The sequence below is a fragment of the Lynx rufus genome, unplaced genomic scaffold (assembly GCF_022079265.1).
Source record: "Lynx rufus isolate CCGP_SWC_20201006 ecotype Redwood Valley unplaced genomic scaffold, mLynRuf1.p SCAF_2, whole genome shotgun sequence".
NCBI classification, from domain to species: domain Eukaryota; kingdom Metazoa; phylum Chordata; class Mammalia; order Carnivora; family Felidae; genus Lynx; species Lynx rufus.
This window is the reverse complement of record NW_025814834.1, coordinates 213563932-213578132: the sequence shown is the minus strand read 5'-3', so window position 1 is coordinate 213578132 and position 14201 is coordinate 213563932. Positions and strand designations below refer to the sequence as shown.

Here is a 14201-nt window from a genome sequence, read left to right as displayed (position 1 = left end):
GTCCAGGAGTGCTTTGCGGTGTCCCAGTGTCGCGTAGCCTGTGCTGAGTTTTTAGACTGTTCCCGTCCGTATTAGTACTCCTGTTTGCCCAGTAGGGCACTTTTCGCCTTTGCAGTAAATTTCTACACTACTGTGAGTACATGGTTCTGAAGCTGTGAGTCAGTGCGCGAGCCTTCCTGCTTGCCGCTAGCTGTGTCTAGAGAGGGTTGTTTTGCTTCAGTGGAATCCAGGAACAAATAATGAAAAGTACAGCGAGTACAAGGCCGAGGACAGACCCGGCGCACTCTTATCAGTCATCTGAAATATGCACAGCCTTTCCAAGACAAATATGGACTCCTGTTTCTAGGAAAACACCGAAAAGTACTTATCAATTACCCTGTATATGGTTTGTGGAAAAAGACAACATCAGCCTACCCCGAAAGCCATGGCAAAGCAGATTCCTTTGGGCAACCGACAGCCGGATGGCATGAGTGAGAGTCGCTGCAGAGTCCCAGACTGTGGCCTGGGACCAGTCCATGGAGCGTTTCTGCTCCCTCATAGGATTCCTGTGTCCCTCGCCCTGGGCCCAGACAGCTGAGCTCATCTTGAAGAAGCCCAGAAGCCTGGTGTCTGCTTCCTAGATGCCCCGGTGCCCTCACCGTTCTTGTCCCTTGCGAGTCCAGAGGCGCCTCTCCCGAAGATTCCTAGAAAAGTGGGGTTTTCCCAAGGAGAGGGCTTAGGAACAACAACAGGAGTCGTCACCAGTAGATAGCCCACGTCCTGTGGGGCGCAGGCGCGGCCGGCACGATTTTATTTGATCCTCACTGCAGTCCTGTGAGGTAGGCGTCCTCATCCCGTTTTACAGAGAGAACTGGAACCCGGGGTGCAAGAAGCCCACTCACTTGTCCGTGATCACACGGAAAATGGCAGAGACAAGGCTCTGGTCAAAACTGGAGTCCTGAGCAGCACTGTCTTCATAGCGAGTGCGTTCATAGGTGATGCCATCGCTCAGTTCCGGTCGTTAAAGTTAGACTCTGCCTCTGCCACGTGGTGCTTTGTATTTCAGATGAAGGGAAATCATGTCAACCGTTATGCTTGACCTCCTTGCTTTCTGTCCCTTGACCCGTCCAGGACTCAAGCCCAGAGGGTTCGCAAACCGCGCTGCTGCACCGGGCCCCAGGGGCTGCTGCCCCGCTATTCTGAGAGCCAGGCAGAAGGGCAGGAGCAGCTCTTCAAACTGACAGACAACATTCAGGACGAATTGTAAGTGGAGCCTCGGGAAACCACCGAGTTATCTTTTCTATCTCTGAGTCTAAGTAGTTGCTATTGTTCCAAGCACCCTCGTGACTCTTAGGCGTTGGAGTGGAACTTGTCGAAGATTCCTTGACCCAAACCTTTTACAGGTTTAGGTATCACTACTCCTGCAAAGCCTTTGACTTCAAGTGGAGGTTCTCAAACTGGGTTCCACAGTGGGACTTCTGGGTTTTGTTTCTAGAAGATGGTGGTGCCTCTCTAGTTTGTTCAAAGAGAGGAGATCGTGAATAGGACGTACTCAGTTTTAAGGCCTTTTTCTCTGTAAAATGTCCTTAAACTTTGGTGTTCTACTGTTTGCTGCAGAACAGTAATGAAAAAAAAACAGAAACAAAGGGCAACTAGTGTCTGAAAATTTTAGAGAAGCAATTTTTAAGACTTTTTTTTTTTTTTTTTAATTGAAAGAGAGTGAGCGAGAGCGTGCACAAACAGGGGAAAAGGGCTGGGGAAAGAATCCCAAGCAGGCTCCACAGTCAGCACGAGCCCAATGCAGGGCTCGATCCCACGACCCTGGGATTTTGACCTGAGCCAAAATCAAGAGTCAGACGCTCAACCAACTGAGCCACCCAGGTCCCCCAAGAAAAGCAATTTTTAAAAAAGTGTTTTGTTACTCTTTGAAAAGGAGGCCTTATATACCTAGGGTCTTGGAGTATTTTTGGTTAGTGAAAAATTATTCCAAATTGACACGATAGGATTCAGTATATCCCTATTTTAGGATATTCTGCAGAGACCTGTTAGCACACAAAAAAAAAGCTCATTAACTTAAATTGGTGTTAGACCCTCCATTCCAGAGAAGGCAGTTGGTTGTGCCTGGCGAGTAGCAAAATGCTTGTTTAATTTCTTTTAATGCTCGTTTCTCTCCTTTAAGCTAAAGCAAGAGGGGGAGGGCTCTGAGGGCCATGAATATTTTTTGTCTGATGGAGGAGTGTCTGAAGCAGAGGTTAATTCAGGATAGGCTTCACTGTCATCATTAGAGACAGCGTTAAGCTGACCTCATCTCATATTTTTATAGCAGTATTTGAATGGAGACATCAAAAACCAAGTCCAGAATTCATCTGTTGCTTGCTGGGTAGGATGGCATCTTCCCGGATGCGTTTTGGGTAACTCAGGCCCCCTGCAGTGTTACTGGAAGGTCTCTTGATGAGACATGATACTGTTTCAGCTCAGGCTGCCATAAAAAGTACCATAGTTAGGGTGACTGAAAAAACAGAAATTTATTTTCTCACAGTTCTGGAGGTGCCAGTTTGGTTCCTGGTGGAAGCTCTCTTCCGGCCTTGCAGATGGACGCTTTCTGTCTGAGAGAGAACATGCAAGGGCAAGAACTCTGGTGTCTCTTATAAGGACCCTGGTCCTGTAGGATCAGGGCCCTGCCCTTAAGACGTCATTTAACCTTAATCACTTCCATTACTTCCTTCCTCCAAACAGGGCCTTGGCATAAGGCTAATGCAGGGACACCGTTCCGTCCACAGCATGCTTCTTGAATATGTTTTGCGCTTTTAGTCTAGCCCTGGCTCTGGTCACCATTGCAATACCCAGAATCCCCAGGCAGCTTCCCTCCAGGGGGGGGACTTTCTATTCCTGCTTCCTCGGGGGAGGATTTGGTGCCACAGCTGCCCTTTATACACCTTTGCTGTGGGAACTCTTGGATCAGAGGCCCAGAGAGTCATTCCTCAGGTCTGGCAGGGCGTGGTTCAGAGGCGGCTAGAAGGGCAGCCCCAGGAGCCCTGGGATTTTCGTTTTAATAGGCACTCAATAAATATTTGTCGAATGAATGATAGCTGGATAGCTGCAGTATGGCATTATATTAATACACGTTCACTTTTCCATCTTTTGGAGGTTTTCTGGTCAAAGGTTGAGATTATAAATTATTGTACGTTGTGCTTTTCATTTCCTCCCCCACTCGCCGCTATTCAATTCAAACCATCTCGGTCCTTGTAAAGTTCATTTTCAGTAGAATGGCATGTGCCAAAAACACAAGGGAGAAATGGTGTAGGACAGCTAACGTAGGATCGTTCCCAGTGAGATACACGCACATTGAAAACAGAGCCACGTAAAGCTGGAAACTGGAATCAAACTGAAGTCAGTAAAATAGATTTCGTGAAACCCTTGAAATTTATACGAGCTGGGAAAAGATATTGGCATGAATGAATTTTGACTCTAAAGATGAAAACCATGTGTCGCTACCCAAGTTTGTGGGTTAAATCTCGCCAGTGAATGTTGAAGAAAGCACGTGACCATGGCCTTCCTCGGCATACAAGGAAGAAGCCATCGGGGAACCCGGCAAATATTTCTCTGAAGTATTCTCGGTTGTCAGGCTGGGTCTTCATGGTGACGTGAACATTAGAATCATCGCTTTGCAAGAAAGGAGTTTTCAAGAAACGCACACAACTGCCAAATTATACCTCTGACTTTTATCCTAGACTTGTAATTAAAAACATATTTAAAGACCTAATTATTTGCATATTTTCCTTCAGAGTTAACCCCTTAAAAGGGTCTTTAATACCTTGCTCTACTGTTCTAACTAAATGTTTCCACATTTTTTTCCAGTTAGACTCACTGTTTCACTTCTGGAAAATGTTGTGTAATTACTTCCTGATGTAGTGAAAACCCCACAAAGTCCCCAGTGCCATGGGCACTTCAACTGTGTTCTCCCAGATCAAGTTTCATTTAATTTTTTTTATTTTATTTCATTAATTAGTATTAAAAAGATAGTTACTGACATACGATTTAAGGTCTGGCCAGCTAAAAAGGCTTCAGCTTTTGGAAGAATCAACTGCTTCTCTGGTATGCTACAGGATTATCATTGCTTCCCATCCTTTGCAGTTTGGGTTTTGAAACAGGATCCTGGGTTAAGATGATGTTAAAGTAAAATTTGTCCAATCTGATTAAATTATTTTTTCCTTGTAACTAGTGTCTCATCTGTAGCCAGGGATCTCATTTTCATTTAAGAAAGAAGAAGAGAAAGAAAGGAAAACAAGTCCCTATTTTATTTCCACAACTTTATCACAAAGTGACCCACCAGCATTGTAAGCCTTAGGGTGGCTCTTACCTTTTAAGAAAAGGTTCCCATGAGCAACCCGCATGACCTAAGAAACTGCTCTGATCTACCGTTTCCTGGAGTTTGACCACTGGATTGTATTTTTTATTTTATTATTTTTAAAAAAACTTTTTTAACATTTATTCATTTTTTGAGAGACAGAGAGCCAGCACAAGCAGGGGAGGGGCAGAGAGAGGGGGAGACACAGAATCCAAAGCAGGCAACCGGAGGCAACGAACCGTGAGATCATGACCTGAGCCAAAGTCGGACGCTTAACCAACGGAGCCACCCAGGTGCCCCATGGATTGTATTTTTTAAATGTTGTTTCAGACAATAACATTTATGAGATTTTTATTTTAGTACAGAGAAGTATAAAAAAAAGAAAAGAAAAATAGCCTATTAACCCAGCAGCCAAATAAGCTCTTTCTCTGTTTGATGAAAGGAATTCGTGCACATGGTCAGCACATTCAAGTACAAAAAGAAATAAAAACAAAAATAAAATTTTCCTTTCTTGCCCTCCATGTAAACATACTTGTGTATGGCATTTTGGATCTTGTCTTTCTTGACAAATTGCAGATGAGACAGAAATCAGAATTTATTTTTTTTAGAGCACAGATTATGGTGTTGATTCTAACAGCATAGAATCACAAATATAAGCCTTATAGTAACATATATAGTCTCAAAACAAAAACAAAAGACGAGTCCTTTTGAGGAACGGGCTAAAGCTCATTAGCTTTCATTTTCTAAACCTGGAAATACTCTGCCAATAACCATAGACACTTAGGGAATTGGACATTCTTGGATATGCCCCTGAATTAAAACTCATTTGACAGATTAGCCAGCTGTGCCGATAAAAGTGAATGGCTTGACTAAATCTTTAGTAAATTAGATCAAGAGTTCTAAGAGAGTTTTTTTAACTTGACTGCTGGGTAAAATATATCCAACATACAAAGTTGCCTGTGCTCTAACAAACTCCTGAGGACCTTACAATGTGAATTCTCTGTCAGTTTCTAAGACTACCTAAGACATAAATGTATCGAATGCTAGTATGTGCCAGGAAGAGTAAGAAATGTGCTTTTTCCTTGCAGAGTTCGCAGTCTTGCAGGGGAAGCAGACAGGATTACCAACTATCTGTAACATATGATTGCTTTTAAAATAGAAGCGTGAGCCATGTGTTATGAGGCCTCAAGGGGAAGTGATTAATTTATTCTCAGAGAGCCGGGGAAGGCTGTGGACAGTTGGCCTGGTCCTGCAGGATGAGGAGAACGTGCCCAGGGGAGAAGAGAGAAGGGCCCGTATACAGAGAAGGGTGCCGGGCACAGGCACAGACGGTGGCTGAGCTACTGGCATTCTGGAGGTTTGGGGCTCACCAGGTGTGGTGGCAGCACCCATGTGGGAAGGTGGCTCACAGCCCAGAGCCTAAGAGCCACACCGAGTTCACCTGTCCTATAGGCGGTGGTGAGGTTTTGAAGACGATCCCACTCAGAATTACATATTAAGGACGGAACCTTGCCGGCAGCAGAGAAATGGATCAGAGTCAGATGAGACAGGAGGGCAGGGCAGTGGCGGGGGCGAGGGGTGGGGGGCGGCCAGCGGCGCCCTGGACGTAAGTGGCCCGGTGAACGGTGGAGGCACCTCTCGCTCCGGTAGCAGTGAAAAGGATTGGGGAGGACGGAGTCGAGGGTATCTGGGGAGAAGGCGTCAGCGTAATTCACAGTCCTGCTGGCTAAATACAGATTCGGAGTGAGGAGGGGGTGAAAGTGACCCCCAAGCCTCTTGCCCATTTGGCTGTACCAAGATACGGACCAGTGAGCGTGACAGGAGGGGGCAGGGAGGGGGGTGGAGGAGAAGGAGCAGCCTGGCAGAGCACATCCTGAGTGTGAGGATGTGTGGGATGCATTTGTGTGGAAAACCAGGCTCAGACACAGATTTGGGGGTCACGGATGGACTCAGAGGGGTGACACTTTTGGGGGGGTGGTATTCTAGGAGCACTTTTGCAGTAAGATGACTCAGAACTTTTCCATTTTGAAATGACTCCAAAATTGAGTAGAATATGGATATACAAATAGAGTTAATAAGGCAAAAAACAAAAAGTGGGAGGAAAACAAAGAAATCAACTTGAAGAGGGGGGGTGAAGCGGTTACTTGGCAGATTGCTCTCTCCCCAAGGACCAGTTAGTTGGTCCTGAACCTGTTTTCCATGTGGCTGCTGAGAAGGGCACTCATTTCTCCAACCCGCTGATGTGAGGGTCTGGGGACTTGTAAGGCCCTCCCCCTCCGTCAGGGTCACTTAGCATCTGTCTCAACGGAAGAAGGAAATTGCGGTGGCCGCCATCAGCGGAGCACCTCTTCCGTGCAGAGGCGACGGGCAAGGCCGGCTGGTCGCATGTCAGCTGCGCGACTTGGAGAGGGCGTTGCTACCTACCACCGAGCGAGAGACCGCAGCTAACGTTGGTGATGCCGTTGGTGGCCGAGAGTGCCCCTGTGGTGTTCGTGGTTGGGGGATGTTGTTAGCAAGAGTGGGTTTTCCTTCTGTGGCATCGGACCTTGCCAGAGTGACCCACTGTCAGCACCTGTCACCTCGGAGAATGATGTAAGCCATGTGCCCCAGCCTTTCTGAAGAAACTTCTGACCTTGATCCCAAGGTCGAAGTCCCCTCTTTCTCCCCTTAATTTTTTTTTTTAACATGTATACATTTTTGAGAGAGACAGAGACAGAGAGACAGAGCATGAATGGGGGAGGAGCAGAGAGAGAGCAAGTACAGAATCCGAAGTGGGCTCCAGGCTCCGAGCTGTCGGCACAGAGCCTGACGTGGGGCTCGAACTCACGGACCACGAGATCATGACCTGAGCCGAAGTCGGACGCTTAACCGACTGAGCCACCCAGGCGCCCCGCCCCCCTTTCTCCCCTTAAAGGATGATGAAAAGTAAAACTTTTACCTAAAGTCTAAAAATCTTATTTTCTATAGAAGCAGTTGTAGTGTCTGCACCAACCTAAAATGTATCACCAGGGCGCTGGGTGACTTCCCTAGTTCCCTCCATATTTGAAGCGTAGAGCTTATCCAGATGCTTTGTGTTTCAGGCCACAATTTTTTTCATTCTCCCTCCCTCCCTGTGGGTTCTTACTAGGTCAAAGGCTGGAAGGATGTGCTCACGATCAGCCTGAGACCACACTGGCTTTCTTCCTGTGTCATCCCCTGAGGTTTCACAATCGTCCCTCATTTATGGGTCAGAAGCAGCCCCGTGTGAAACACAGTTGTTCCAGAAAGACAAGTGGGAAGCCAGGGGTCTGGACTGGGCTCCAGGGCAACAGTAGCTGCTGCCGCTCTGTGAGCAAAACCCCGAGCCTCTCAAGTGGAGCCCACGAAAGCCTGTGGAGAGAAGCTTCTGCAGGAGGATGGCCAGGAGGGGAGGGAAGCGCCATGGCTCTGTAGAAGAACGGGACAGAGGAAAGCGCCTTTAGCAGAAGGAAAGCTGCCTCGGCCAACTGCTCCGATCACCCTGAGCTGTGGGTCCCCTCACAGATGAAATGCTTGGGATCTGTCTCCACAACAGGAGACCCCTAGTCTAGAGCCCAGTTTTAATTATTCTTTGGTGTGATTTCCAGATTTTGTAACAAAGAGAAAGATGACCGACAGGAAACCCCGAGTCTTGGTGGTTGGTTGTAGGAGCACTAGGGAAGCGTCAGGGGGGAAACGGGGGGCAGAGCTTTGCAAAGTCAGTCTCTGGGTTCTTGTTCCAACCGTCGTTGGGGACCTGGCACCCCAGCCGTGGCTTCACTGTCTCCCTTCCTCCTGCTCTCCATTGTACCATTGACTCTGATCTGCTTTTGATTTGAAAAGACTTTAGAAGAGTTCATGGAGGGACGCCTGGGTGGCTCAGTCAGTTAAGTGTCTGACTCCTGATTTTGGCCCAGGTCATGATGGGATCGAGCCCCACATCGGGCTCCTCCCTGAGCATGGGACCTGCTTGGGATTCTCTCTCCCCATCTCTCTGCCCCTCCCCCCCCCGGCAAATAAATAAAGAAGAAGAAGAAAAAGAAGTTCACATAAATGTCCAGAAAGTGTTTCTAATGCGTGGTGGCTTCAGGGCACGAAGGGAGCCCCTGGTCACAGAACAGAGGTCTATGCACGTTCACAAAGCTGTCGCTCTCCCCTCACATTTCTGTGTGGCCGTGAATTCTTTAGACGTTCCTGGCAGGTAGTATCCCCTCGTATCCCCATCGTTAGATGAAGGCACTGACCCAGAAGGACAGCAGCTGGGCTGCTCAGGGTCGCCAGGTCTGGCAGCGTCTCCCTGCCCTCGCGGCCTGTGTTTCCGCCTCTGTGCGAAGATGCCTCAGGAGAGCACCCGAGCTCAGGGCCTCGCTTCCTCCCAAAGCAGTCCTGGCCTGACTGAGGACTTGTGCCATCTGTGGCATCTTGGAAAGAAGTCTATTTTAAAGCCAATAAAAGTGTTCCAGTATGGAAAGTGCACTAATAATTCAGCCACCCTGGCCCTGGTGTGAGAGCAGCTGCCCGGATGGAAAGGCCTTGGCTCTTTCTAGAGGCTGTGCCTAAATGTCAGCTACAGCAGGTGCCAAACGAGTGAGAGTGGGGGCAAGGACCAGAGGAAAGGAAATAAACTCAGTTGAAATATATATATATATTTTAACGTTTGTTTAGTTTTGAAAGACAGCATGAACAGGGAAGGGGCAGGGAGAGAGGGAGAATCCGAAGCAGCTCCAGGCTCTGAGCCGTCAGGACAGAGCCCAGTGCAGGGCTCAGACCCACGAACCTCAAGATCATGACCTGAGCTGAAGTCCAACACTCAACCAACTGTGCCACCCAGGCGCCCTATCAGTTGAATTTTTAATGCACATTCCTGCTCTCATCCCAACTGAGGTGGCCAACGTTGGGGTCTCTTGAGAGCCCATTGCCTGCCCAGCCCACCCGTGCTCAGAAACCATAAGCTGATCTGGGTTTTCACGCTAGTTGCGCAGCAAGTTCTGGCCCTGTGGTGCTTCCTCTCTGTCAGGATGCTTTTTTCATTTCTCTCTCTGTCTGTCTCTCTCTGTTTCCTCTTTTCTTTCCCCAGATGACCTATTTTATTTTTTTATTTTTGAGAGAGAGAGAGAGAGAGTGCACACGCAAGTTGGAGAGGGGCGGAGAGAGAGGGGGACAGAGGATCCGAAGCTGGCTCTGCGCTGACAGCAGCGAGCCCAGCACGGGGCTCAAACTCACGAACCTCGAGATTATGGCCCGAGCCGAAGTCAGACTCCACCGACCGAGTCACCCAGGCGCCCCGGGACAAGCTATTTTAGATTCTGTTTAGTTCGATGAAGTGATAATGCTGTCCCCCTAAGACTGTCAGAACCTGGAATGTGGGAAATTCTGTGCTAAGTGGCCTGGACACCAAAAGCTGCTGGGTACTTCTAATTTTGGCATCGAGACTTTACAAGTCTGCATTCTTGGATTGCCACCCAGTTAGAATAGAACAATAAACCCCAATTTTTGTCATGCAAGGCTGTAATTAAAGCGGCAACTGAAACAGGCAGATACTGAGCGTGTAGGGGGTGGCTCTCTCGGTGGGGGCGGGCTCCTGGGGAGACGTGGGGGCGTAGGATGCAGACCCCACTCTTACCTCTGCGTAGAGAGCCGAGGGTTTGGCAGTGCTTCTGAAGGTAAGCAGCTAGGCATTCAGAAGCAGGGGCAGGACTGGAGGATTCCAGGCAAGCTTCATGGAGGAGTTGGAACTGGGAAATCGTCAGGTGGGGAGACTTTCAATAGGTTGTGCTCTGGAAGGGTGGGGGGGGGGGGTCTCTAAGCCTGCAGGCGAGCGGGTGCCCAGCACATGCTTGGGTCTGAAAGGAGATGGGCCCGTGCCCCAGCGGCCCATGCCCGGGCCTCCGTCCCCTCAGTGTTCTGTGACCGCAGAGAAACAAAGCCATCCTGGGACCCCAGTCCCCAGGCAGCCCCGGGGAGAGCCTCCCTCGGCCCAGCGACCGCAGTTTGGAAATTCCTCTCAGGACATCAAGTCCCAGGGGGCCAGAGCTTGACAGCCAGCCTGTCGTCAGCTCTTAGTATTCTTGCCGTCATCTGGTCTCTTTTGCTGTCCCTCGACGTCGCCGCCCCATTGTGGAAGGCTGTCACAAGATGCCACAGAGGCAGCCAGGCCCCGGAGAGCTGCCGCGGCGGTTTCCAAGGGTCACTGCCCTTCATTCAGGAGCTGAGCTGAAAGGTTTGACGTGCATAAATTTCCACTTTAAATCTGTGAGCTCCATGGAGGAAGGGGAATGAGATTCCCCGCCCCGCCCCCCCCCCCCAAGTGGCCCTACAGCCCCTGCAAGTAAGGACTGGAAGTTAGTCAAATCGGGATTATAGCTTCCCTTCAGAAAGCACTTTCCAATTTATTAGAGTTTTCTGAACACGCGGTGGTATTCTCCCGGGTTCCCCGTCACCGAAGCGTGGAGTGGAGACCGGGCTGGGCCACCTCGTTGGAACCGTGACGAGGAAGGACCGGGGTGCACGTGTGCGAATGCTGGAGGTGTCGTGCCGCCTTCTCGCAGCAGCCTGCCTGGGAAACCTCGTTAATTCTGCGTTCCCCCTGCGTCCCCACCACCCCGCCCGTGTGAACGTTGTCAGCGGCTACTTCAGTGGGTATCGAACGGCATTATATTTTCTCCCTCTGTTCTGCCCAGCAAAGCCCGGTTCCATTTCCTCTGGGCCTCAAACTCCCTAAAAACTCTCACTGAAAAAGAAACCCCGCACAGTGCAATTCCAGGGTATAAAATTGTACTGTTGGTCATCGTCCCGAGCTACTTGGATCCAGCACCCCGTGTACGGGGCCATGTGCCGTACGGGCCCGGGAGGTCACTGACACCCTTAGTCCAGATTTACAGATGAGGGAACTGAGGCTCAAGGGGTGGTAAACGTGAGGGAGCCTGGTCAGGAGCCCACACACCAGGCCGCCTCCCCTTCCTTCGGCTCAGTGACTGGGAGTGGCCCGGCGCCGTGGGTCGAGGCCACGCTCGGTGTGCCCTTCTGACCTTTCCCCTTCTCTCACAGCTTCATAGCCGTGGAGAACATCGACAGCTACTGTGTGCTCATCTCCTCCAAAGCCGTTTACTTCCTGAAAAGTGGGGACTATGTGGATCGAGAGGCCATCTTCCTGGAAGTCAAATACGATGATCTCTACCACTGCCTCGTCTCCAAGGACCACGGGAAGGTGTATGTGCAGGTGACCAAGAAGGCTGTGAACTCAAGCAGTGGAGTGTCCATCCCTGGCCCTTCCCACCAGAAGCCCATGGTGAGTACCCACCTGGCCTGTCTTCTTCGTGCTGCCCCCCCTCCCTCCCGAATTGGCGTATTCCGCGGCTGAGAGATAGAAAGGGCCCCCAGATCGCCTCTGCCCTGCTTACGCGTTTCAACAGGGATTCACTTTAGGTTTACACTGGGCGGTCACTAATCCCCAGGGGTACTGCTTCTCAGTCCTGCATACAGAAGGAGCTCAGTGTGTGCGTTAACTGGGGTGACGCTGCCCTCCCAGCTCTACCAGTAACGACCCCACCAGTTCCTCGGCACTTGTGCCTCCACTGCCCGTCAGTACAGCACAGACAGCCATGCCAGCTCTAGTTAGTGGGGGGGACCTAACGACGTGATACGTGGGCGGGGGGGGGTTATCCCTAAAATGCAACTCTTCGGTGCACTGAACCTGAGGTCTTACAGCACATACTGGCTTCTCTGTCGTTTCTCCTCTATAACAATTGCAAACTTTCCTCTTCTGCACAAAGAAGCAGTATCTAGCATAGCGAAGGCCCTTCCGCAGAATAAACTCAAAATAAGTATTTGTGAATAAAATGGATACATTGCCTCCAAAGGGTACAAGGTACTGTCACGGCAGGACTTGCATTTGAAAGCTATTAGTATTTAATAACGTTCCTATTAATAACCAGCATCCATTAAGGATGTGCCCTGGGCCAGGCTGGATACTAAGTACTTCCTGAGGGTCACGTGCTGTTGTGCTGCCGTCTTTCCCACTTGACTGGTCAGGAGGCTTGGTGAGGGCAAGTGCCTTGCGCGAGGTTATATGGCCAGCGCTGGAAGGAACTGGGGCTTCAACCCCAGGTAGTACGACTCCAGAGCTGGCAGTCTAGACCACTTTGTTTGCCGCTTCCGCTCGGAGAGACCTGTTGGCTCAGCAGAAGCGCGTGTGAGGAGACCCGCCGTCTCCATAATCTGACTTGGTGGCTTTTCGTGAAACCCAGGTGTTCGTCATGCTCACTTTTCACCCGGCATGCCGCGATTTTCAAAGCTGCTCTTGAGAACGATGTGCCATTCAAAATGGCCCTGCTTCTTCTCCCCGGCTCTCTCTACAGATCAGAAACCACAACCAACCTCGCTGGGCCTCTCTCCTCAGAAACCCCTTGACCTTCCCCTGCTCAGGAATGCACTTGGGTTTGGCTTGGCTTGCGCAGGCTCCCCTGGGGTCGTCGGCTTAAGCCAGGGCTGGTAGATTCACAGAGTTAACACCCAGAAGTTGAGTATTTCCACAAGTTCCTTTTTGTGATGGGGAGCCTTGCCCAGCTACACTTCTCTCCTTTCAAAGCAGCTGAGCAACTCAGCATTCCTGATAGGAAAGGCCTCGAGACGTTAGTTTGAGGATTCTTCTTCCCTCTTTGACTGGCACCAGACATTAGAGGTGAACCCCCTCGGTGCAGCCCTTTCTTCTTGCTCTCGGTCTTGCCTCAGCAGACCCCCGTCTCCTCAGAGCTGAGGCTCACTGGCTCTCGGTTAGAGGGTGTCCCAAATGTCAGATAATTGTGGCTTGGCTACCCCGTCACCTGGGACGTATGTCAAAGACGCGGATTCCAGGAATCTGCCCGCGTCCTGTGATTCGTTTGGCCTCCACCTCGGGGGCAGGTCACTCATTCTGTTCTGCTCTCCAGGTCCACGTGAAATCGGAGGGCCTTGCCGTCAAGTTGTCACAAGAGATAAACTATGCAAAGAGCCTTTACTATGAGCAGCAACTTATGTTAAGACTCACTGAAAATCAAGAGCGGTTGGAGCTGGACTCCTGAAAAATCCCAGCTGCCAGAGAGACGCTCGCAGACACAAGCCCCAAGTCAATCGGGAGGAAAGGCCCAAAGGCTTGGCCTAAATCAGAGGCAAAACCGGAAAAAGGTTGGAGGGGGGGCTGTCAAGGAACGAGGGGACGATACGAACGGAAACCGTATTAATTTGTGGGTGGGTTGGGGGGGTTCCTTTAGATTGTGGGGAAGTAATTTTTAAAAGGTATTGGCTGAATAACGTTAAAAAAAAATGTACTGAGATGAATCTAATTTTTAGATTGCCCTGTATTTTGTTAACATGTATATATGTACAACTGTGTGTTTGTAAATATGCAGGAGCGTTTCTGAGCAGGGCCTGTGACATGTGTAAAGGTTTGTTAGCTGTAAAGTAATATAAAGTTATATTGGATCTTCTATTGCACTAATTCTGCATGTGTAATTCAGGGTACTCGCTACAAAAAAGGCATTCTTGAAAGGTGAAGAATGTTCCATGTTAGCTTTGGAAACCAGAGTATTTGCAGGAAGAGGACGGAGGGGAGGTGGGCGGCCTCGAGGCTGGAGCGGGAGGGCAGCCCCCAAAGGAGGTGGCTCAGAAACCAACCCGTCTTTTATTTATTTCCCACCCCACCCACCCACCCCCCCCTTTTAAGAGTAGTTCCTAGATTATCACAGATTCTTTTCCCTCCATCTGTCTGTTTGGCTTTGTCCTGACTAGTCTTGCACACACACACACACACACCAGCATTGTAAGTCTGTCTTGGGATGTTGTCAGAGAGGATCAGTTTGAAACACCGGTAGGCTCTGTTGATTTCGAAGGGGAGAAAAAA

The 14201-nt window shown here is 49.7% G+C and overlaps 1 protein-coding gene and 1 non-coding gene across 6 annotated transcripts in view; both read left to right on the top strand.

The window, feature by feature from the left end:
- Positions 1-13547, top strand: part of VPS13D (vacuolar protein sorting 13 homolog D) — a 258372-nt gene extending 244825 nt beyond the window's left edge. For all 5 annotated transcript variants that reach the window (XM_047083004.1, XM_047083003.1, XM_047083002.1 and 2 more), the window contains 3 exons: positions 1111-1242; positions 11372-11612; positions 13252-13547. In XM_047083004.1, the coding sequence (XP_046938960.1) occupies positions 1111-1242; positions 11372-11612; positions 13252-13383 (505 nt within the window). In that variant the 3' untranslated portion in view covers positions 13384-13547. The remainder of the gene's footprint in view (positions 1-1110; positions 1243-11371; positions 11613-13251) is intronic.
- Positions 11817-11957, top strand: LOC124516862 (small nucleolar RNA ACA59). Its single transcript, XR_006963248.1, has one exon. It is a non-coding gene; the product is annotated as a small nucleolar RNA ACA59 (small nucleolar RNA).
- Positions 13548-14201: the final 654 nt, after the last annotated feature.